The sequence below is a fragment of the Balaenoptera physalus genome (genome assembly GCF_965194825.1).
Source record: "Balaenoptera physalus genome assembly, chromosome: 14".
In the NCBI taxonomy this organism is placed as follows: Eukaryota; Metazoa; Chordata; class Mammalia; order Artiodactyla; family Balaenopteridae; genus Balaenoptera; species Balaenoptera physalus.
In genome coordinates, this window is record NC_138893.1 from 55,550,271 (window position 1) to 55,573,601 (window position 23,331).

The 23,331-nt window shown below is 35.3% G+C and overlaps 1 protein-coding gene across 2 annotated transcripts in view; it reads right to left on the reverse strand.

Moving 5' to 3' along the window:
• Positions 1-9,751: 9,751 nt before the first annotated feature.
• The window catches only part of HELLS (helicase, lymphoid specific), a 36,802-nt gene continuing 23,222 nt past the window's right edge, over positions 9,752-23,331 (reverse strand). Inside the window, exons 12-22 of one of the 2 annotated variants that reach the window (XM_082423660.1) lie at positions 22,951-23,047; positions 21,482-21,643; positions 19,766-19,905; positions 19,526-19,664; positions 18,118-18,201; positions 17,915-18,034; positions 17,230-17,346; positions 16,718-16,877; positions 12,025-12,121; positions 11,867-11,943; positions 9,752-10,306 (exon numbers count right to left, since the gene is read on the reverse strand). In XM_082423660.1, the coding sequence (XP_082279786.1) occupies positions 10,212-10,306; positions 11,867-11,943; positions 12,025-12,121; positions 16,718-16,877; positions 17,230-17,346; positions 17,915-18,034; positions 18,118-18,201; positions 19,526-19,664; positions 19,766-19,905; positions 21,482-21,643; positions 22,951-23,047 (1,288 nt within the window). In that variant the 3' untranslated portion in view covers positions 9,752-10,211. Of the gene's footprint in view, positions 10,307-11,866; positions 11,944-12,024; positions 12,122-16,717; positions 16,878-17,229; positions 17,347-17,914; positions 18,035-18,117; positions 18,202-19,525; positions 19,665-19,765; positions 19,906-21,481; positions 21,644-22,950; positions 23,048-23,331 lie in introns of those variants that run through there. The other variant, XM_082423661.1, reaches the window with a different exon arrangement.

Below are 23,331 nucleotides of genomic sequence, written 5' to 3' on the forward strand. Positions count from 1 at the left end.
ATAATTAGAAAAAGAGAAGATTCTACTTTAAAACATAATGAAATAACTTAGAAATCTCCCTTGCTGTTACAGATACAGGAGTTAGTGAATTGTTGTTCTTCCCCTTTTTCAACAGGCAAAATAAAATAAGTAAAATGGAAATCTTAACCTTGTAAAATAGAAAGACTGAAATAGAACCGGGAAGGTCAGTTTTAATTGGGGAAATTACGCCACCTTGTGGTCTTTTCATATATTGCCACGTATAACCGTTTTTAGTACAAATTTCAGGGCTAAATTCTGAGATTGTCCGCCAGCTTGCACATTGAGAGATCTTCTTTCAATTTCATGGCACTTACTTGTGGCAAATAAGAGTTTGTTTATGGAATGAGATGGTTATAATCAATCAAAAACAAGTTTGTATTTACTAAGCCACTACTATCAATAACAGGAAATCTTTGAGTTAGCTAATCCCTAAATAAAGTTCCTTCTCAACTGAAACATTGTAATTCTAAGTCTGCAGCAGAATTTTTATATTCTTTGGAGAGAGAGACTGGAGCCACCAAGAAAACTTTTTCCATTCATTGTCAAGTGAAAGATGAAAGGGCTCAGGGACACGTCAGAAGCCACACTGACCAGTGGAGCCATTCAGTGGCTGAGCTGGAGGCCTAAACACAGTTAACAGGTTATGCAAGCTCCAAGGCAATTTATTTTAAAGCAAGAAGAGCTGAGGACAGATTCACAGAGAAAAAAAGTAGAAAAAAACCCAGGAAGCAATTGATAACAGTAGAAATCTGGCAAAAGATGGCACCAACCTATATGATCTTTCCCTAAAATACGTAAGAATAAAAGCAGCTATTAGAGAACAGTTCTGCTGTTATTTGATAAGCTTTAATTTTTAAAGGAAAAAAAAGCATACTGGATTGGTCACTTGAACGCTGACAGGGAGGTGTCCCTAACAGATGGCCTTGTAACGATTTATATTGAAAGATTTAGTGTAGGTAAAGGTCTTGGAACAGGGCCTGGCACGTGGTAGCACTATACACACGTTAGCTGGCATTATCGTTAAACGGTCACTATAGCATTTTTTCTTTGTCTACTAGCTGGCTTCTGACAAAATTTTTCTGAAGTAGGAAAACATGCAATTTGCTGGTTAAAACAAACAAACATTGCCCTTTAGATGATTACAACAGCATGTAACTCAAAACTCTGCTTCATATCTCCCTGACAAAGGGCTTAAGTATTTCCAAGCTGGCTGAAAACACACTGTGGGCAAGCAGATCCCCCTCTGCACATGCTCCCTTTTGCTTCCTGTGGTCAGTGCAGCCAGGATTCCCTGAAAGAAAGTTGGCTTTTTCCTTCTCTGACAAGCAGCACTGCAGGCGCCCATCCCAGGAGGCACAGCCCTCTCTGCAGAAGCAGACGGTGACAAGGAGGGGCAGAGTGATGGTGAGACGCCTCAGGGCCAGTCCTTGTGTCTTCACTCCCTTCCCGCCACTTCCCAGTCTGGCTTCACCCCTCTTCTACTCAGTCAGGAACAGTCTTGGCTGCAAAATGTTCAGTATGTATCAAGCTAAAAAGGCATGTTGAAAAGAACATACAGAGAACTTCCATTTGAAAGAAAACATGTAAACACATATATGTTCACATAGAAAAGTGTGGGAAGGAATTAGCCCCCAGGTTTTTAACAGTAGTCGCTGGGTGGTGAAATCATAAGTGATTTTTCTTTTCCTTTTCTTTCTTTTCTTTCTTAAAAGTATCTGATGTTTTGACATTATCAACATAGAACACGTATTAGTTTAGAAAGAAGTGGGAAAAAAGTTATTTGGAAAGAATGGTTTGATTTTTTAAAGACTGGAGAGTTTCTGCACATGCATTTACCAGTCTTGTCTTAAATACTTTATTAGTTGTCATCAGAAATCATCTTTGTCAAGATAAATATTGTAATCATAATGCAAAGCATAAAGCCCAGCTATGCCTTGAAAGGGCAAGTATAAACACATGGTCGGTCTAAATCAGAATGGGCATGAGAAAAGGTTTATTTTCAGGTACTTGAAACACCTTTCCTTTTGGAAACGGCCTTTAACATCTTGCTCATTTGGGGACACTGGGGCCTTCTGATAAGAGTTGAGTATACAATATAGTCAGTTTTGATAAACACCAACACCTGAGTAAACCACACACTATCAAGATGTAGAATAATTCCATTCCCCTGGAAAGTTCCCTCACCCCCTTTCCAGGCAATCCCCATCCTCAGAAGCAACCACTGCTCTGGTTTCTAGCACAATACATTAGTTTTAGCTCTTCTAGAACTTCATAGAAGTAGACACTTTTGAATGATGAAATTGGCTCTTTGCAAACACCAGACTTTAAAGGATTTTAAGATTATCTTTACAGACAATTGAAGAAAACCCTTTGGTTTCAGAAATCTACCTAGTTACTATGAGATTAGCTTCATAATTCAAACATCATATGCATTTATATACAGTATGGAATTCTACCTCTCTAGGAGAAATAAATTGTCACTGGGAAGTCTGGGTGTGATTTGTGTCTGTTTCTCTTTAAAGAAACACTTCAGATAAGGTCAGTTTTAAATTAACATTACTGGAAATTGAGCATTTTCCTTGTAGGAAGAAAAGAATTATAATTAGAACTTACAAGGACTTCTCACAGGATTTAAGGGATTTTCTTATGTCCAAAAACTCTCTCTGAAGGTTTGCTTAATCTTTCTTCCATTTGCTCATTCTTGTGTTTATTCAGTAAATATTTATTGGACAGTTACTGCACACCAGGGTCTGGATTAGGAATTAAGGAAATTTTTCAGGAAAAAAAAAAAAAAAGTGGTCCTCGGGATATTATTCTCTAGTCAAGAATAAAATGCATATTCTCAGAGAGTTATAAGGTACTGAATAATGAGTGTCCTAAAAAAAGGTAAAAGGATCTGTAGAAATCTGAAAGGGATGAAAATACCTTGTTGTGAGAATCAAGAAAAATTAATGGAATCAAGAAAAATTAATGGTATTTGAACTAAGCTTTGAAGACTGGGCAGAACTAACTAAATATCACAAGGCTTCCAAAAACAATTTCAACTGTCTCCAACTGGTTTTGTATTTACTTGCGTTTGAGAGTAAGAAATAATTCTCAGTGATGGTTTGCATAAATGCCTCATCCGTCCCTGTACCCATACCTTTGCCATATAACTTTACAGTGCCCCCCAACTATGATTCTGGGCTTGCCCCAGTGACTCTCTTTGGCTGATGGGAAATTAGATGTGATGCAAGTAGAATGGGGGTAGTTAGGCAGAATTTATAGGGCATAGACAGTCAACCTCCTCATTAAAGAATGGAACAGCTAAGTCAAACTTGAAAGCTTTTGGTGCAGCTGACCTTACATGTGCTCCAGGACAAAGCTGCTAGCAAAGCTCTCTCAAAAATTAACTACTTACTAGGCCACAAAGAATATCTTAATCGACCAGCAAAAGCAACACTGTTATTCTAGCAACGTTCACTGATCCCAGTGCAATGAAATCAGAATTCATTTTTTAAAGTCTAACCAAAAAAAATCCACCCACCATTTGACAGTACTGTTCAAAATATTTTAAAACATCTTAAATAATAATTAAGGTGTGAAAAGATTCTAATTTAAATAATTAGAATCTTTTTCAAATTAAAGATTCTAATTTAAATAATCATAGGTGTGAAAAGATTCTAAAAGTAAAATCCCAACTATTTGCAAGTAAATCTCATTAAATGCCCAGTATTTATCAATATATAAATTGTATAGCTTTGCATGTAATCACTGGATTACAAGCAAGAAAAGAAATAAATTCACTAACTATTCAACTTCAACAATCATAAAATAAGAATATCAAGATAAACCCAAAGAAACATGGTAGACAGAGCTGACGTGAATGGCTCCCCACCAACTATAAACACATATAAATGCTGCATAAAATATTACGAAAATACTTTTATACAAACTCAAAGGAAAGAAAGGCAAATATTCAGGTGCCAGAACCCAAAAGATAAAGAGTGGAGTACAGAATTGACTCATAAGCCCAAGGACAGAACAGAATTATTGCCTCAAAATGGGGCATTAAGTTTTGAAACAACTGCATAAGACCTGGATGTTCACAAGACTGCTTCATTCTATTAAAAAAAGGATTAAAAGGATTCTATCCACCAATGTAGGAAAGTGAAGACTTTCACTGTCAGTCCAGGCAGGACCTTGGGTATGGAGAAAAAGGTCACCCATGAGAAATCAAAACCAAGATCTGCACCACACAAGGGGTGAAGGCTGTGTTTGTTTGTTTTTTTAATTTTTTAAATTGAAGTATAGTTGATTTACAATGTTGTGTTAATTTCTGCTGTACAGCAAAGTGATTCAGTTATACATATATATACATTCTGGTTTTTTATTTTCTTTTCCATTATGGTTTATCATAGGATACTGAATATAGTTCTCTGTGCTACACAGTAGGACCTTGTTGTGTATCCATTCCGTATATATTAACTTACATCTGCTGACCCCCAACCTCCCACTCCATCCCTCCCTAACCCTTCCCCTTGGCAACCACAAGTCTCTTCTCTATGTCTGTGAGTCTGTTTCTGTTTCATAGATAGGTTCATTTGTACCATATTTTAGATGCCACATACATGATATCATATGATTTGTCTTTCTCTGGCTTCTTTTGGTATAATCTCTAGATCCACCCACGTTGCTGCAAATGGCATTATTTTGTTCTTTTTTATGACTGAGTAGTATTCCATCGTGTGTGTGTGTGTTTATCTTCTTTATCCATTCATCTGTCCATGGATATTTAGGTATTGACTATTATAAATAGTACTGCTATGAACATAGGAGTGCATTTACCTTTTCAAGTTATAGCTTTCACTGGATATATGTGCAGGAGTGGGATTGCAGGATCATATGGTAGTTCTATTTGTAGTTTTTTAAGGAACCTCCATACTGTTCTCCATAGTGGTTGTACCAATTTACATTCCCACCAACAATGTAGGAGGGTTCCCTTTTCTCTACACCCTCCCCAGCATTTATTATTTGTAGGCTTTTTGATGATTCTGACTGGAGGTGATACCTCATTGTAGTTTCGATTTGCATTTCTCTAATTAGCAATGTTGAGCACTTTTTCATGTGCCTCTTGGCCATCTGTGTCTTCTTTGGAGAAGTGTCTATTTAGATCTTCTGCCCACTTTTTGATTGTGTTTTTTTTTGATAAATCAACTATACTTCAATAAAAGAAAATCTTTTTAATGGGCTGCATTTTGAAGTACTTACTGAATTAGGGTGATCCTCAGTGAGGTACTAACGAGCCACGTCAGAAATGTGGATTCTATGTTAGGCTGGTTTCACTTTACTTTTTTGCAGGGCAAAACTTGTATGCCTTGAAGTATCTTCACTGTTCCCTCACATTTAAACAGATGTGATTCTAGGTTGGGATTTTTTTTCAACACATTGAAATTTTTAAGTCTTATTTTACTGTTAAAATAACACATCTGCTGTCCACCTGATCTTTGTTCCTTTGTGAGTGATCTGGTTTTAGAAGACTCTTTGCATTTGATGTTATTTTATCTATAATGAATCCGGGCGTATAGTTTTCCTTATCTTTTCTGTTTAGCGCTTGATAATCTGAGATCTTTCATCTTTCTTTAATTCTAGGGAACAGTATTTCCTTATTCAGTGTGTTCACTGGATGATTCTAACTTTATTCCTGCTTCATGTTTCCAACACGCTCTCTTATGTAGTCAACAAAACAGATAAAGTACCCAATCTCGTGGAGATGATGAGAGGCTGACAGATTGGCAAGTGTGGTCCTTTGGGGGGAGGATCAGGGACATTCATTCTGAAGTGAAATGCAAGCTGATACCTGAATGCCAAGGAGCCAACCACTCACACATCTGAGTGAGGAATGTGACGGAACAAGTCCAAACAGTAAGTAATGAGTTGATCAATTATTAATTTTTAGGATTACCTCTGGCATCGCTGGTACCTATCTTCAGGTCCATGCAGAACTTAAGCTTCCATGCTCTCCCATGAAAAGATTAAACCTGTCTTGTACCAAGTAGTATAATATTCTATTATCACTTGTCATACACCCTAGTACTGGTATAAAGAGAATTCATTGGAAGGTGGAGAAAAAGGTAGGAACACAGCAGGTATAACCTTGGTGGTGAGATAAATAGGGTAAAGGAAAGCCTCCTGCACCCCATGCTCCCAAATGAGTCCATGTCTGGTTCCCCGGCACAAGGTAGTCATGTCAGAGATCTCATTCTGATGAAACGATAAGATGAGATGCACTTCATATCTTTCAAGTATCCAGAGAAATACGCTTAGTATTGGTGGTGGCGGCAGCAGCTAAAATCCTTATTCAAAAATCCAGTAATAAATTGTACAGAGAGCAAGAGAAAAGAGGGGTAAGATAACTATATAATTGATCTGTTCTCACCAGAGGTTTTCATTGGCACTGAGAAATGTTTTTTGGTTAACAGTTCCCAAACCTCACTAGATTTTGCTATGTAGAATTAGTCCATGGTGATGAAAATTAGAAGACTGGTTACCTTGGGGTAGGGTTATTAATTAGAAGGGCAGAGAGCCTTCTTTAAAGAAATACCCCATTTAATCTGGATGGTAAGTTACACAGTGGATACACCAAACTGAGTATACGATTTCTTTATTGAGATGTTATATCCCAATAAAAAGTGAAAATGAAACTTGCCATGTTTCTATAATAACTGTGCTATTTTTATATTTCTTTAACTAACTTTTTAAAGCTAAGAATAAATGAAATGTTCATCTGAGCACCTTAATTGTATAGGTGTGGGGGGTGGTGGTGAGTACTGAAAACGAGAAAGCAGGCACACCTTATTTTATAAACATCCTGAAATATTTTAGAGAAGAGGAACGGCTCACACAATCCCCCCACTATCAAAGACCTCTTCAGGTGGTGACATTTAAGCAAACAGTTAATGATATAGAGGAATCTAAAAAGTAGTTAAGACTCAGAGGAAGAAATAAAAAAGACCCAGAGATGTGACTTGGGGGCTGATGTGTAGATTGATCTGACTGGAGGAGATAGATTTGTGAAAGGGAGATCAGGAAAAATTATGGACAAATTAATCTATCCTTTAGGGCAGCATTTCTCCACTGGAACCTGTGGACATAGCTCAGGAATTTGAGTTTTAAAATGTGTATTCATTTCAATCAGATCTAAACAAAATGTATAACAAGTACACTATAGATCACATGAATGACCAACTACTATACAGTCAAGTACAGCTACCTGTGAGTGTTCATACTTTCCAATTATATTGGTACCAAGTAACACCTAAGACAGACAGTATTTTTATTGCATCTGGCTGCCATCTGCTTGGTGCTGTTGTCAAACTCATGTCCTAGATATGCACCATAGGACTACGTTACAACATGTCGTATTTTAAGCTTAGTTTGCCACGTCTAAGCCAGAAATAAAAATATAAAAATTTGTTTTTATAATTCACTTTAAAAGTCATTTAACTTTTAATCAAACCTGTTTAGAGTTAAAATCATTACCTAAGTTAGAGACGTAAAATGTATATAATGGAAAGACAAGCTTCACTAGATTTCAACAAGTTACCTCTTCTCTGAATGTAGCAATGGTTGTAAACCAAGTGATAACAGTAAGTGATTCCAAAGAAATAAAGACCAAAAGATATCTTTAATTTTACTCATAAATATGATTCCTTGGGCTTGATTTTTATAACCATAATCAATGATAAAGTATTAATACATAGTATGTTATTTGTGAAGATGTACTAATACAGCAAATAGAATCATAAAAACTTAAGTAGCATTAACCTAAAAAACTCAAAACCAAAACAATCTTATGAAGTAAGAGTACAGAATTTAAAACCAGAAGCACTTATTTAATGTTTTGAATATAAACATTAGTGCATTTCAGGCTTTTCATAAAGTATTACTTCAAAGTTCTAAGACTAAAAAATCAAATACAATTGCTAAGACATCAGTGAAAGAGTCCATCAAACATATTTGCCTGGAAATGTTCAAGTACCACTTTCACTATACCTCTCAGTACATTCAGGAACTGCCTCATAATACAGAAGAATGACTCACCGAACAATAAAGCTAATGAAGTATTTTTCTTGGCAATTTGATCAAGTGAGGGAAGACAAATCCTGGTCTGAGAATACCTTTTTATACAGATGAAGCAGGGAGCATTTGTTTCAGTATCATGGAGTGAATACATCTGTTCCTCTTGCCCCTTAAACTAAAATAACAATAAAAGGATGAAAGAGTCATTAAACTCCCAGAAAAGAAAACACAGGAGATGACAACACAAGATTTCAGAAGTTGAAAAATAACCGCATGGGAGGTAACAGTCTTAAAGGGCTGGAGAACAAGTTCATACAGTTCAGATTTGGGATCGTTTATCAGGCAACCAAGTAAAAATATCACGTAGGCAGTTGGAAGTGAGTTCAGGAGAAAGATTCTGGCTGGAGATATAAACCTGAGTCATCACCACATAGTTGGCATTTAATTTAATACACAGTTGGCATTTAAAGCAACAAGACCATCAAGGGAGCCCACTTGGGAGATTCTAATGTTAAGGAGTCAAAGACATAAGAAAAAAATAGCAAAGGAGATTGAGAAAGAACCAGAGAAGTAGGAAGAACCAGGCAAATGTGTCTGCTGAAAACCTAGCAAACTAAAGAAATGGTTTAGTGGAAATTAAACAACTATGTGAAATGCTGCTGAAAGATCAAGTAAATGAGGTCGTAGAGAGAGGTCACTGGAGACTTTAAAAATCTGACTGGAATGGGTTTAGGAAAAAAATGGAAGCGAAACAAGTCAGTGAATACAGACTTTTCAAGGAGTTTGCTGTAAAACAAGAAATGGGGCCTTTCTGTTGGCTCTAGCTAGGACAGACTATATGCATAAAAGTAAACGATACATGGGCACAGATGCTGGTAGGTTTACAGATGCAGTGGTGGCCAAGTTCTTTTCTGATCATTTTTATTTTCTCTGTGTGGACAGGGAGCAAGGCCAGAGGGAGGAGGTATTAGAAATGTGAGGACAGAGATAAACCCATGAAATAATCATTTGAGCTCAATGTAAGAGAATGGATTAGGAAAACTTAGTATGACTACTAAGCAACCAACTAAGGTTACGATGATGATTTGTCAGCGATTGGTAAACATTTCCACTTTGAAAAAAATCCACTCTGTAGTCTATTCTTTCCTTTGGCTGAATATTCTCTCAAAATAGTTTTTCTTCTGAGTCCTAGGTTCCATTACCCTAAGGCAGAGAGAATCTCATCTACATTTGAATATACATGGCAGCAAGAATAACAACCTACACAAAAATGTATGGTTCAGGGAGCATTCAGTTTTCATATACATACAGGGCCTAAATGGTTCCCATTCTGCTCCTCTGTTATGGATCTTGTGTTACTTATATTCCTAAGCCTTATTTTAACCTCTCCCTGCTATAAATTTTCAGGGCCCCTTTTCTCTTGTTCCGTTCTTGGTTTGCATGGTACACTGCCACTTCCAATTTCTGGTCTTTTGTCAAGAACCTATAATTTCTTCCAGAGCCTTCTCTGCATTGACCCAAGGTCCAGCTGAAATCTTTATATGACATATGTGTATAGTACTAATGAATGAAAGAGTCACCATAATGTTGAATCGCAATGCCAGTCAAGACTTTTGCGATTATTTCACCTGAGCCATTATTTATCTGAAAAAATAATCTGATGAGATCATCTTATAACAAACATTTATTTGGCAAACTATTTTATAGAAAGAGACCCTAAAAATCAAACCATTTCTTATTTAAACAATAGACAGTATAATCCCAATCTTTCCCCCATCCAAAGCCTACTCCATAACTGAAGTACCAAAAACCCATGAACTGTACTGCTAAAAAGGAGGGTGGGGGAAAGACATTAAACTTCCACAGGAAGACTGTATAAATCTGGCAGTGGTTAAGGACAGACACATCAGCCTATACCCAAGAGTACTATCGAGTCTGAAAAATTAACTGAAACTTACTATGAATATGTCTTTGCTCTTAATAAGGCTCAGAAACTTATGCAATGGTACAAGTTATATTATGTAAACTGATATAATTAAAGAAGTAGAGTGAAAAATCGGGATTTTAACACCAATACAGATCACTAGATGTAAACAAGAACTTTTTAAAGACATTCTTTTAGCTCCAATTTAAAACAAACATTCAGGACTGGAATCTTCAGAATTTTCTAGTATCTTGAAAATCCCCATCTTCTCTTTAATTGGTCCTGAGGCATTCATTTGATCTAAGAGAAAAATATATAAACAAGTTTTTTTTTTTTTAAGTATAAGAGCTTAAAAAGAAATCTTAAAAGAGAGGTCCACTATGTTTTTATGAAAAGTGAGTCATCTGTCCAAAATTTTCAAATCCACAGAAATGTGGGCCACTTTAGCAAAAAAGTACACTCTTATTAAAACTAGAACTGTCCTCCAGGGAACAAACAAACTGAAACATCAGTTTGCTAATCAAAATCACTTCTGCTGTATTTAAGATATACAGATACACAGCAATAAACAACACCAATCTGAATTATGTTCTCAGAGATATTAAAAAAAAAAGCCCAATTACGGTTAGTTTAAAAGCAGGAAAGCAAAACACCATGAAAATATATCTTTATACACTCCCATAGCTAATATGAAATCTTTTACATTTTTGTCAATATGATAGCTATTGGAATGAAATCACTACTGGTTTTAATTTGCATTCTCTGATTTCTAGGGAGATTGAAGCATCTTTTTATGTTCGCTGGCTGTTTCTTTCTCTCCCAGTAATCGTCTGCTCTTAAGTTGTCCAGTTTTCTTGTTGATATTCAGTTATTTATATATGATAAACATTTCCTGTGTGCCGTGTGCTGCAAATATTTGTGGTTTGTCTCTTATCTGTTTACGGTATTGTTTGTTTTTACAGAAGCCTTTAAAATAATAAAATCTATTAAGCTCTTCATTTAGTTTGAGAGTTTTGTACCCTGTTTAAGAATCCTTTTCCTGGACTTCCTTGGTGACGCAGTGGTTAAGAATCCGCCTGCCAACGCAGGGGACACGGGTTCAAGCCCTGGTCTGGGAAGATCCCACATGCCGTGGAGCAAGTAAGCCCGTGAGCCACAACTACTGAGCCTGCGCTCTAGAACCCACGAGCCACAACTACTGAGCCCGAGTGCCTAGAGCCTGTGCTCCGCAACGAAGAGTAGCCCCTGCTTGCTGCAACTAGAGAAAGCCCGTGCGCAGCAACAAAGACCCAATGCAGCCAAAAAAAAATAAAAATTAAAAAATTTATTAAAAAGAAAAAAGGACAATGAGTAAGGGGGGTGAGGAGTCGGCCAATTCTGGAATGCAGGTCATTTTATTGGACAAATAACCCAGTTTTTCCAACAAATCGATGGCATGGAAAAACAAAAGTGAGGAGGGTGATATAGAAGAAAAGAGATATAGCAAACAATGACATTTGGATCCTGATTCAAACCGTAAGAAGATTTGAGACAACTGGAGAAATCTGGATATGAACTGGGTATTAGCTGATATTAAGGTTTTAGGGCCAACTCTCTTAAATGTAATAATGACATAGTGACTATGTTTAAAAACATGTTCTTCTCAGTAGAAGATGCCTAAGAAAGTGGCTATGGGTAAAATGTCATGAGTTTAACATTCTGATTAAAGAAAATGGCAATGAAGTAAAATTGGCTAAATGTTGTAAACTATTAACGGCAGAATGAATTATCCACAGAGGTATATTATACTATTCTCTCTACTTATGTATATGTTTCAAAGTTTCCGTAAAAATAATAAGTAAAACCACGAGAGATACTTACCAAGGAGATCACTTCGATCTAACAACAACTCCAGATCTTTATCACTAATGACCTTCTCTCTTGATCCTTTTACTTCCCTATAAGGAAACAAGATATTCACATCTATATGATAAATCAAAACTATGCATTATATTTTTCTAAAATTAAAACAATCTTACCTTTCATAATCTCTAGATTTTAATAATTCCATTAATTCCTTAGGGTCTAAAAAGTTCTTAGATTGATTTAATCCAGATTGACCACCTTTGAAATGATCTAGAAAAAATTTTCAAGAAATTCAAAACACTCAAAATTGCCTTTAAAACCAAAATACAGTACATTACAAACCAATCAGAATGCCTTACATTAAAAAGGACAGACAAACCAAGTGTTGGTAAAAAAAAGAAAAGCAACTGCAATTAATCATACTTTGCTGGTGGGAGCGTAAAATGGTTGGGGAAAAGTTTGGTAGTTTTCTATAGGTAAACATACACCCACTCTAAGACCAAGAACAAATACATACATATGTCCATAAATATTTGTATAAGAGGAGCTTATGCATAAGAACCAAAATCTGTAAACAATTCAAACATCAATCAACAAAAGAATGGATGAATTATTCAGCATTTTTTTTGTTTAAACTGCAGACTTCTAACACACACAACATAGATGAATCTCAAAATATTATGTAGAATATAAGTAGCTAGGCAAAAAAAAAAATACATACAAGTGAATCCAGGTATGAAGTTGAAGGAAAAACTAACCTATATGACAAAAATTGGAATAGTGGTTGCCTTCTAGTGAGGGGAAGGGAGCCTCGGAAATGAACAGAAAGGGAAACTTTCTCGGATGTTGGAAATGTTCACTACCTCGATCTGGATAATAATTAATTGAGTATATACACTTGTTATAGACATCAAGCTGTACACTTAGCTGGGAATTTTACTGTATGTATATTATACCTCAATAAAACATTGTCAGCATTTTAAAAATTCCTTTCAAATTGTTCTCTGAAATTAATCTCTAAAATTACTAAAAGTAAAACTTGGGAAAATAAAACTATAAACCGTACCTAATTTAAACCAGATTCAAAACAAAACAGAATTTATTTCATAATTCAAGTCCCTAAAAGCAGCACAGGTGAAAAATTTTTAATTTGCACAACATCTTATTAGGACCAAGTTCCTTTTTCCTCCAATGGAAATTCTAACTACAATCTGAATGCTCCATCAAATCAAATTAAAGAGGTCTAAAGCCTAATCCACAATTTCCCTCAAAATGAGATATACTGGAGACAGTATTTGCAAGTAGAAAAGTAGCATAAAATAAATTGATAGCAATTTTCAACATTATTATAATTTTTCTAGGCTTCAAAACTTATATAAGATGATTTTCAACTTTTCTTATGGCAGCCATCAAGCCATTTATCCAACAGAATTTTATATTGAATAAATAAAAGCAGAACTCCAAGGAATATCAGGGAACAGACCATAAAATGCCAATGCCTCACCCACTTCACTTTCCCTATCCTCAGAATCTTATCTAGATTAAAAAAAAAAAATACTGTGTTTTTAATATTCTGTTATTGAAACTATGAAAAGGGCATACTGGAGTCAAATATTTTTGAAATAGTGGGTTCAACAAAGTAAACAGATTTTATTGTAGCACTACTTCAATATACCTTTAATATTCTAATATTTAATATATTTTACTTGCAAGAAGAGGCTTAGAAGTTTTCTTAAAGCATTTTGGCACACAAATCTCTTATCAAGAATAAACAGTAGGGGCTTTCCTGATGGTGCAGTGGCTAAGAATCCACCTGCCAATGCAGGGGACACGGGTTCGAGCCCTGGTCTGGGAAGATCCCACATGCCGCAGAGCAACTAAGCCCATACGCCACAACTACTGTGCCTGTGCTCTAGAGCCCGCGAGCCACAACTACTGAAGCCCGCGCGCCTAGAGCCTGTGCTCCGCAACAAGAGAAGCCACCGCGATGAGAAGCCTGTGCACTGCAACAAAGAGTAGCCCTTGCTCGCCGCAACTAGAGAAAGCCCACGCACAGCAACAAAGACCCCACGCACAGCAACGAAGACCCAACGCAGCCAAAAACAAATAAATTAAATAAATTTATTTTAAAAAAAGGATAAACATTAACAATAACATCATACTCAACAGTGAAAAGCTTAAAGCTTTTCCTAGAAAATCAGGAGCAAGACAAGGATGGCTACTCTCATCACTTCTATTTACACAGTATGGGAAGTTCCAGCCTCAGCAGTCAGACAAGAAAAAGAAATAAAAGGCATCCAATTGGAAGGGAAGAAGTACAACTATCACTATTTGCAGATGACACAATACTATATCAAGGAAAAACTAAAGTCTCCACAAAAAACTGTTAGAGCTAATAAATGAATTCAGCAAAGTTGCAGGATACAAGATTAATTAATATACAGAAATCTGTTGCATTTCTATACACTAATAATAAACTATGAGAAAGCAGAAGTAAAAAAACAATCGCATCAAGAATGAAATATCTAAGAGTAAACTTAACCAACGAGGTGAAAGAAGCATTGGAAGAATTAATATTGTTAAAATGTCCATACTACCCAAAGCAATCTACAGATTTCATGCAATCTCTACCAAAATACCCATGGCATTTTTCACAAAACTGGACAAGTAATCCCAACATTTGTATGGAACCACAAAAGACCTCTCCAAAACAAAAGCAATCTTGAGAAAAAAGACCAAAGCTGGAGGAATCATGCTCCCTGACTTCAGACTATGCTACAAAGCTATAGTAATCAAAACAGCATGGTACTTGCACAAACACACACACATAGATCAATGGAACAGAATAGAGAGCACAGAAATAAACCCAAAGCACTTATGTTCAAATAATCTATGAAAAGTAGGCAAAAACATACAATGAAGAAAAGACAGTCTCTTCAAAAAACTGGATAGCTACATATAAAAGAATGAAACTAGCACATCTTCTCACACCATAAACAAAAATAAACTCAAAATGAATTAAAGACCTAAACTAAGACCTGAAACCATAAAACTCCTACAAGAAACTATAGGCAATATATTCTTTGACATTGGTCCTAGCAGTATTTTTTAGATCTGTCTCCTCAGGCAAGGGAAACAAAAGCAAAAAAAATAAACAAATGGAACCTAGTCAGACATAAATGTTTTGCACAGTAAGGAAACCATCAATAAAATGAGAAGGCAACCTACTGAATGGGAAAAAATATTTGCAAACTCTATGTCTGATAGGGGTTAATATCCAAAATATTATAAACAGCTCATACAACTCAATATCAAAAACCCCAAACAACTGATTAAAAAACTGGCAGACCTGAATAGACATTTTTCCAAAGAACATCTATAGATGGCCAACAGGCACATGAAGATGCTCAATATCGCTATTCATCAGAGAAATACAAATCAAAACCACAATGAGATATCACTTCACACCTGTCAGAATGGCTATCATCAAAAAGTCTACAAATAACAAGTGTTGGCAAAAATGTGGAGAAAAGGGAACCCTAGTATGCTGTTGGTGGGAATGGTGGGAAAACAGTATGAAGGTTCCTCAAAAAAACTAAAAACAGAACTATCATATGATCCAGCAATTCCACTCCTGGGTATATATCCAAAGAAAACAAAACTAATAATTTGAAAAGATACATGCATCCCAATGTTCACAGCAGCGTTATTTACAATAGCCAAGATATGGAAACAACCTAAGTGTCCATCAACAGATGAATGGGTAAAGATGAATGATTAAAGAGAAATACAAAATGGAATATTATTCATCATAAAAAAGAATGAAAAAAAAAAAAAAAAGAATGAAATTCTGCCATTTGAAACATGCATGAACCTAGAGGTTATTATGCTTAGTGAAATAAGTCAGAGAAAGACAAATACTGTATGTTATCACTTATATGTGGAATCTAAAAAATAAAACAGATGAATAACAAAACAGACTCAGAGATATAGAAAAAAAACTAGTGGTTAGTGGGGAGAAGTGAGGGCAAGGTAGGGGTAGAGGATTAAGAGATATAAACTGCTATGTATAAAATAAATAAGCAATAAGGAGTTTTGTACAGCACAGATAATGACTTTATAAAAACACAGTCATTATTTTTTTTTAATAATTTTTTTTAAAATTTATTTATTTATTTATGGCTGTGTTGGGTCTTCGTTTCTGTGCAAGGGCTTTCTCTAGTTGTGGCAAGCGGGGGCCACTCTTCATCGCAGTGCATGGGCCTCTCACTATCGCGGCCTCTCTTGTTGCGGAGCACAGGCTCCAGATGCGCAGGCTCAGTAGTTGTGGCTTACGGGCCCAGTTTCTCCGCGGCATGTGGGATCTTCCCAGACCAGGGCTCGAATCCGTGTCCCCTGCATTGGCAGGCAGATTCTCAACCACTACGTGACCAGGAAAGCCCCAGTCATTATTTTTTAATAACTTTAAATGGAGTATAAGCTATAAAAATTGTGACTCACTATGTTGTACACCTGAAACTAATATAATATTAGAAATCAACTATACTTCAATAAAAAGTTTCTTTTTTTTAATGAAAAAAAGAATAATCAGTAACATCATGTCAATCCCCATGACAGTTTAAGATATGGCACTATAAAAGTATACTTGATACTCTTCACTGCCCCATTGTTCCTCATTTTAGACGCTAGTATTTTTCATTATGTCTATGGTCACACCAACCCAGCTTAGGTCTTCACAGCTCCAAATTCCCCACTGCCTATTTAAATCCTGCACTGATTTCTTTTATAAAGAAAGTAACAATAACAAAAATTCACAACACACAATAGACAACTTAAGCAAAAAAAGTACTACAAAATGTTATTTACTTTTGTGGATGATCAACTTTTCCAGTTTTCTTTTAGCAGCTGCTCTTTCCACAATTTTCTGATCAATAGTATTTGCTGTAACAAGACGATATACAACAACTGGCTTTGTCTGACCAATTCTATGACATCTATCCTGGGCCTGAAGATCAGACTGGGGGTTCTTAAAGTTAAAAAGAAAAATAACGTTTAACAGTTTAAGGTTAAAATTACTTAAACTCATACTATGTGGGTAAAGTCAATGAGCATGATCCAATCAGAATCTTTGTTTAAAAAGATTGATTAAAATTGAGTTAAGGTACTGTTTAAGTGCCTTAACTCAATTTAGACTTCTAGAGTGACTTCAGTGATAAAGTACATTCAAGTCTTTACACACTGGACACTGGACAAAGAAATGATTTTCATCTTAAAGTAGATACCTTTTCAAAACAAAAATGAAATTACAAAGTGTACAACGAAAGATTAAAAATTCAGAATGGAAATATAATCAGTATATTGCTACACTTCCAACTTACCCAATCACTATCATAAATGATAACAGTATCTGCTGCAGTCAAATTAATGCCCAGACCACCAGCTCGTGTACTCACTAAAAAGATAAACACATCTGGATCTGTGTTGAAGCTGTGCATCTAAAAGCAAAAGGGATGTAAACATAAGGAAGTAAGAAAGAAAGAAACTATTCCTGCCTGGAATGTGGATATAGAGCTGCATGTTAATCAGCTATCTTATAACCTTTTGTTTACCAGCAAAGGAAGGGGGAGGGCAGTGGTGTCCCAAGGGATATAATAAGCCAGCATTCTTCAAGCTGGGCGTGAGTTCTTAAGCATCCATAGGACTTCTGATGTGGGATAAATAAATACTGAAAGCCACAGCAGCCATAAAGTTGAAAATGACCAATTTGGTGGAAAGAGATAAAATTATCAGACTCAACTCCCGTGAAACAAAAAATCATGATCATGCCTATTGCCCAGGTTGTGGCAATAAACCAGAGGTCCTAGGATGTAGGTCCTTTTTTTTTTTTGGCCGTGCCATGCGGGATGTGGGATCTTAGTTCCCCAATCGAACCTGCAGTGGAAGCACGGAGTCTTAACAACTGGACTGCCAGGGAAGTCCCTAGGTCAATTTTGAACATTACTTCAGAAATCAAGACAGGAGTTACAAAAAAGAATTAAGTATGTATGACATAAGCAGTCTTACATTTTTTTCTCTCTCTGAATAAGACATGGATCCATCAAGCCTGCTAAAGTTGAAATTTCTAAAGTGACAGTAATCCATCAAAATGTCCAACATTCTTGTCATTTGTGAAAAAAGCAGCACCTGAAATTTAAATATATCTTAGTATCTATACTGATGAATGAAGAATAATTAAACAACCAAAAATCCAATCAAAAGTACCATACCTTATGACCTCTGGTTTTTAGTTCTGGCAGCATTCGATCCAAAATTAAGAATTTCCCAGAATTTGTTACCAACTCTTCATCAATCTTAAAAGTGGGCAAAGAAAGGAAAAAAAAATTGTCACAACAACTGCTAATAATCTGTTTTTGTCAAAATAAAAACCATGTTAAGTTTAATTTTCAATGACAAATAAGTCCCTATAAAACTTTTTAAATTTGACCTTGTTATTTGATCTTTTTAATCAGAAGATAAAAAAGGAAAAGGAAAGACATACTCAAGGAAAGACATACTCTACAATGTAAACCAATGATTTCACAAAAAACAAAATTCGGTTTAAGTGTGTAATCTATCCTCCCCACCCCTCTCCCCAAAATTCTGTATAACAGAACATTAAGTTCAAACTTACTTAATGTTGAGGTTTATTCTTTATAACTGAGTACACTTTCAACCAAATGCGTATGAAAATTACTTCTAAAACTCTCAGTAGAAATTAAAGAAAGTATAAGAGCTTATAAGCAACCTAAGTATCCAAGATGAAATTTTTAATCTTCTGGTGAAATATTAATTACCTTCAGAGATTATCTTCTTCCTTACTCAATGAAAAGCTTTAAAGCAGTGGTTCTCAAATAGGGGCAATTTTGCCCTCCACCCCCAGGGTATATTTGGCAGTGCCTGGAAGATACTTTAGGTTGACACAACTGGGGGAGGGAAATATTTTGGCATCTAGTGACTAGAGGCTAGAGATGCTGGACAAATGGCCTATAGTCCACAAGACAGCACTTCCTTAACAAAGAATTATCTGGCCCAAAATGTCAATATTGACAAGGGTAAGGAACCCTGCTGTAAACTAGTACAAAACAGGGTTATTGAGGGTTACTGAGAACTGATTTCCTTTACTACTAGGTTGTTTTTCCATCAACTGCCTAAGAAAGCAGTTTCATTCATTTAATCTGAAAGCCCACAAATCAACATAACTTTTTGCTCTCTTCTGTGGCTATCTGTTGAGATTTAAGCAATGAGCAGCCAGACTGATTTTGACAAGCTGAATACTAATTAAAAGGAATACTGAAAAGGTGACGACAATCTCCAAAACAGACAGCAACTAAAACACAGAGTGGAAATCAACTGTGTTACTTAAAAAGTTGTATTTCCAATATCACTCTAAATTTAGGAGGATTCCTAGCTGTTTACATAAAATATATAAATAAAAATATTAGTTAGCTTACATATAGAAAACCACCTTTATTCTAACATTCATAAAGTTCTCTGAATTTGGGGGGAGGAAGGCAATCTTCATATGACAAACGTAACAGTATTTACTGTAAGTAATAATAATAATTAAAAAAATGACTTTCACCCAACATAAAAAGTTACAGAAATCAAAACAGTATATTATTCAATAGTATTCACCTTAAACTCTTGAGTGACCGGGTCTATAGGGTACTCAATCAGATACGGATGATTACAGCACTTACGAAGTAGCATCATTATATTCTGCAGCTTCAGATTAACTTCAGATTCTATAGGGATATTTGTTTCCACAACAGCTCTGCACAAAATATATAATCCATGAATATGAGACATTAAAAAAAAAAAGAAAAAAAAAAATCACAGTTTAAAGAATACTTAAATTTATTTTTAAACTCACACCTTTCTCGGTCTACCTCTGGCTGTATTTGGCTGATGAGTTTTTCCAATTCATTAGGGAAATCATCTATTTTGCTGTAATCTATTGACTTTCTCGTTCGCCGTTTTGGTCGTCCAGTGGGACTCAGCTCAACTGTTTCTTTCTAAAACAATAGATTAAAGAAATATCTTTTTAAAAAGCTATACTCTTAGTTATTTGTAGTGAGGTGGATGGACCTAGAGTGTGTCACACAGAGTAAAGTAAGTCAGAAAGAGAAAAACAAATACCGTATGCTAACACACATATATATGGAATCTAAAAAAAAAAAAAAAAAGGTTCTGATGAACCTAGGAGCAGGACAGGAATAAAGACGCAGATATAGAGAATGGACTTGAGGACATGGGGGTTGGGGGAAGGGTAAGCTGGGACGAAGTGAGAGTAGCACTGACATGTGTACACTACCAAATATAAAACAGATAGCTAGTGGGAAGCAGCTGCATAGCACAGGGAGATCAGCTTGGTGCTTTGTGACCACATAGAGGGGTGGGGTGGCGGGGTGGGAGGGAGACCCAAGAGGGAGGGGATATGGGGATATATGTATACATATAGCTGATTCACTTTGTTATACAGCAGGAACTAACACACCTTTGTAAAGCAATTATACTCCAATAAAGATGTTAAAAAAAAAAGATGTTAAAAAAAAAAAGCTATACTCTTAAATTCTATACACACACACAAAGTGGGGTATAATATTTTTATGTACAAAATGTTTTAACATATAAAGAAAAAAATAATTTTGTCTGTCATCATCAAGTTTAGTAATTTCCAAAGGCACAAAATCAAGGATCCATAAACTATAGCCAAATGTAAATTTTATCCTGTGAAATTTAATTGTTTTATTAACACTGATGACAATATCTGGAATCAGAGTTAATGCATTCATATCTCAATGGAAAAAATTAAGGATGGATAAAACTTCTGAACTTACATAAAGGAATTTAATAGCTTTGGGCTGAAATGAGGCTCCATATATCTGCACTACAGAGGGTATTTCTTTGGATTGATATAATACTGCAATGAAATTCCTCCCAACAGGCAATTACTTTAATTTTCTAACAGTTAAAAAGCCAGAGATTCCCTTTAATTAAAACGAAAATGGGATAACAGTCTAATGGTTGTACAAGAACAGAAATGCATAATCATAAATACTTTGAAAAGAAATACACAGGTCCATGGCAAACAGTCAAAAATCTGGACATCTGAACAAGATTTAAGGGTCTCCTAATCTTCAGTTATAAGATAATCACATTCCAATTCAATTTCTTGTAATATGGTGGGTAACTAAAAAAGATATTTCTTTCAAATAGAGGATTTTATTAAATTTTTTGGCTACCAACAACCTCCTGTAAAGGGATTGTGTATTTGGGGTGACTGGTCTAGTTGGCAAGCCCTTAGTATATTGTGTGCTTGTTCAAATGTATTTCCGTCCATCCCCAGACAGTATTTCAGATGACTATAAAGCAATTAATGCAGGAACCATCACTTGAATTTTAGTAGGACCACAGAATTACTAGGAGACAATTTTTGCTATTGGCCTTATGCCTTATATTCCAGTTAGAAATTCACCCTCAACAAGTCATGAAAACAGGTGATGAGCCTTATATAAGACTGAAATCAACCATGAAATTTTCTATGCCAACTGTCATTTACAGGTAGGTTATTTCAAATCCACACCCTACCTCGCTGGATCCAAACATGTTTGCAATTGTACGGTTCACAATGGCTGTGTAAAAGATCTCTTGTTTCTTTGAAAGTGGTGCATAAACAACTACTTCTCGTTTAGGAGGAACTTCAAGGGCAACATCAGATTTTAGTCTTCTCAATAAGAAAGGTGTTAAAATCTATAATTTAAACATGAATAAACATATATAAACATTAAACATTTTTGTATTTTCAAGGAATACTCTCCCAAAATACCCTTTTACCCCTTCTTCCTCTTTTCTTCCTATATAAAACTATCACATCTCAAAAGGTGATATAAAATATTTCCTTGAAATTTTTCAGACCAAAAACCACCACATGACAAACTCATAGTGTTTATCTGTAACATTTTACAACTTATTAATTTTTCAAAAATTCTAGTATAACTTGAATAGTTTAAAAAAGCAGAAATAAGAAGGTGGTATCTGTACTTCTTAAGGATAAAGTTATAGCCCACAGTTTTTAAAAGTGAGGTTTCGAATTAGTAGAAAACCAAAAAATCAACTGACCCAGAAAAGTAGGCATGAAAAGTTTCCTTCTATATGTTCTAAAACTTCAGACTTAAAACTACTCTCCTTCATCAGCTGTGATGACAAGGGATTTCCACATTTATAAAACAGAGAGCAATAGGTAATTATATCATTATTAAACTGCTTAGGTTTTTAAAAGAAAATCAACTTAAAAAAATCATTTTATATCCTTTATAGGCTTACCTTTAAATTAGTAATTAATTTACATATAGATTAGGGCTCTGTATTTAAATACCTCAAAGGTATAGAGCCAAGCATAGAGAGACTTTAATTTTCCAGAGAAAGAGAGAACATTACCAGTAGTTTAAGAAAAAAGTATCTGTAGACAACAGCCCAGACACAAATATACCTACAGGCAACTATCAGAAAAAACGTGCAAATGATTTGGGGAAGTATGATTTGGGGTGTTATTTTTACTTTGATTTCTGTACTGTCTCACTTCAAAGTCAAAAAAACTTTTTCAAAAAGATTTTGAATAAAATTGTCAAAGCACAATTGAGAAGCTTTTCAGGCCCAATATGAAAACTAGGAGACCTTTGAAAGATTATGTTTGTTTAAAAATAGGATAGATGGAGTTTGTACAAAACAGTAGAATGGACCATACAAATAAGTAAATTATGCAACTACTGTTGGCAAACATTGCATAAAAATTTTCATTTTGGGCTGACAAACATGTCAGTAACCATTAGGGGTAAAATGAGTATACGTGAAAAGGACAAAATTTTGAAAAGCACTTTACTTCTGCTGTAACGCCATGAGACCTCTAGCGGAGGGAAAAGGGCAGGAGAGTAAGTTAAATTTGGGGGTGGGGGGGCTCACTTTTCAAATTCTACCACAATGGGATGAACAGGTAATTTCTAGGGTTCCTTTTTCATTCTATGAGTCTCTAGTAAGCAGAATAAGAAAAAAGTCAAAACCTGGTGCAGCATATGCAATACATTCTGTTCTCTTTCTTTAGCAATAATATCTTCAGCAGTTTCAGACAGACTAGTGATATCAAACCAAGATTCAAAGCTGTAAAAGAAAAAAAATTATTACAAGTTAACCTAACACATAAATCAATTATATTAACGTGATATATGTTTTGCATTTTCAGCTTTGTATTAATCTGTGTATTATGAAGCAGATATTTTCTTAAAGGGAACATTTTTTCTGATTTATAAATATATTATCTTTTTCCTTTTTTACATCTTTATCAGAGTATAATTGCTTTACAGTGGTGTGTTAGTTTCTGCTTTATAACAAAGTGAACAGCTATACATATACATACACATATATCCCCATATCCCCTCCCCTCC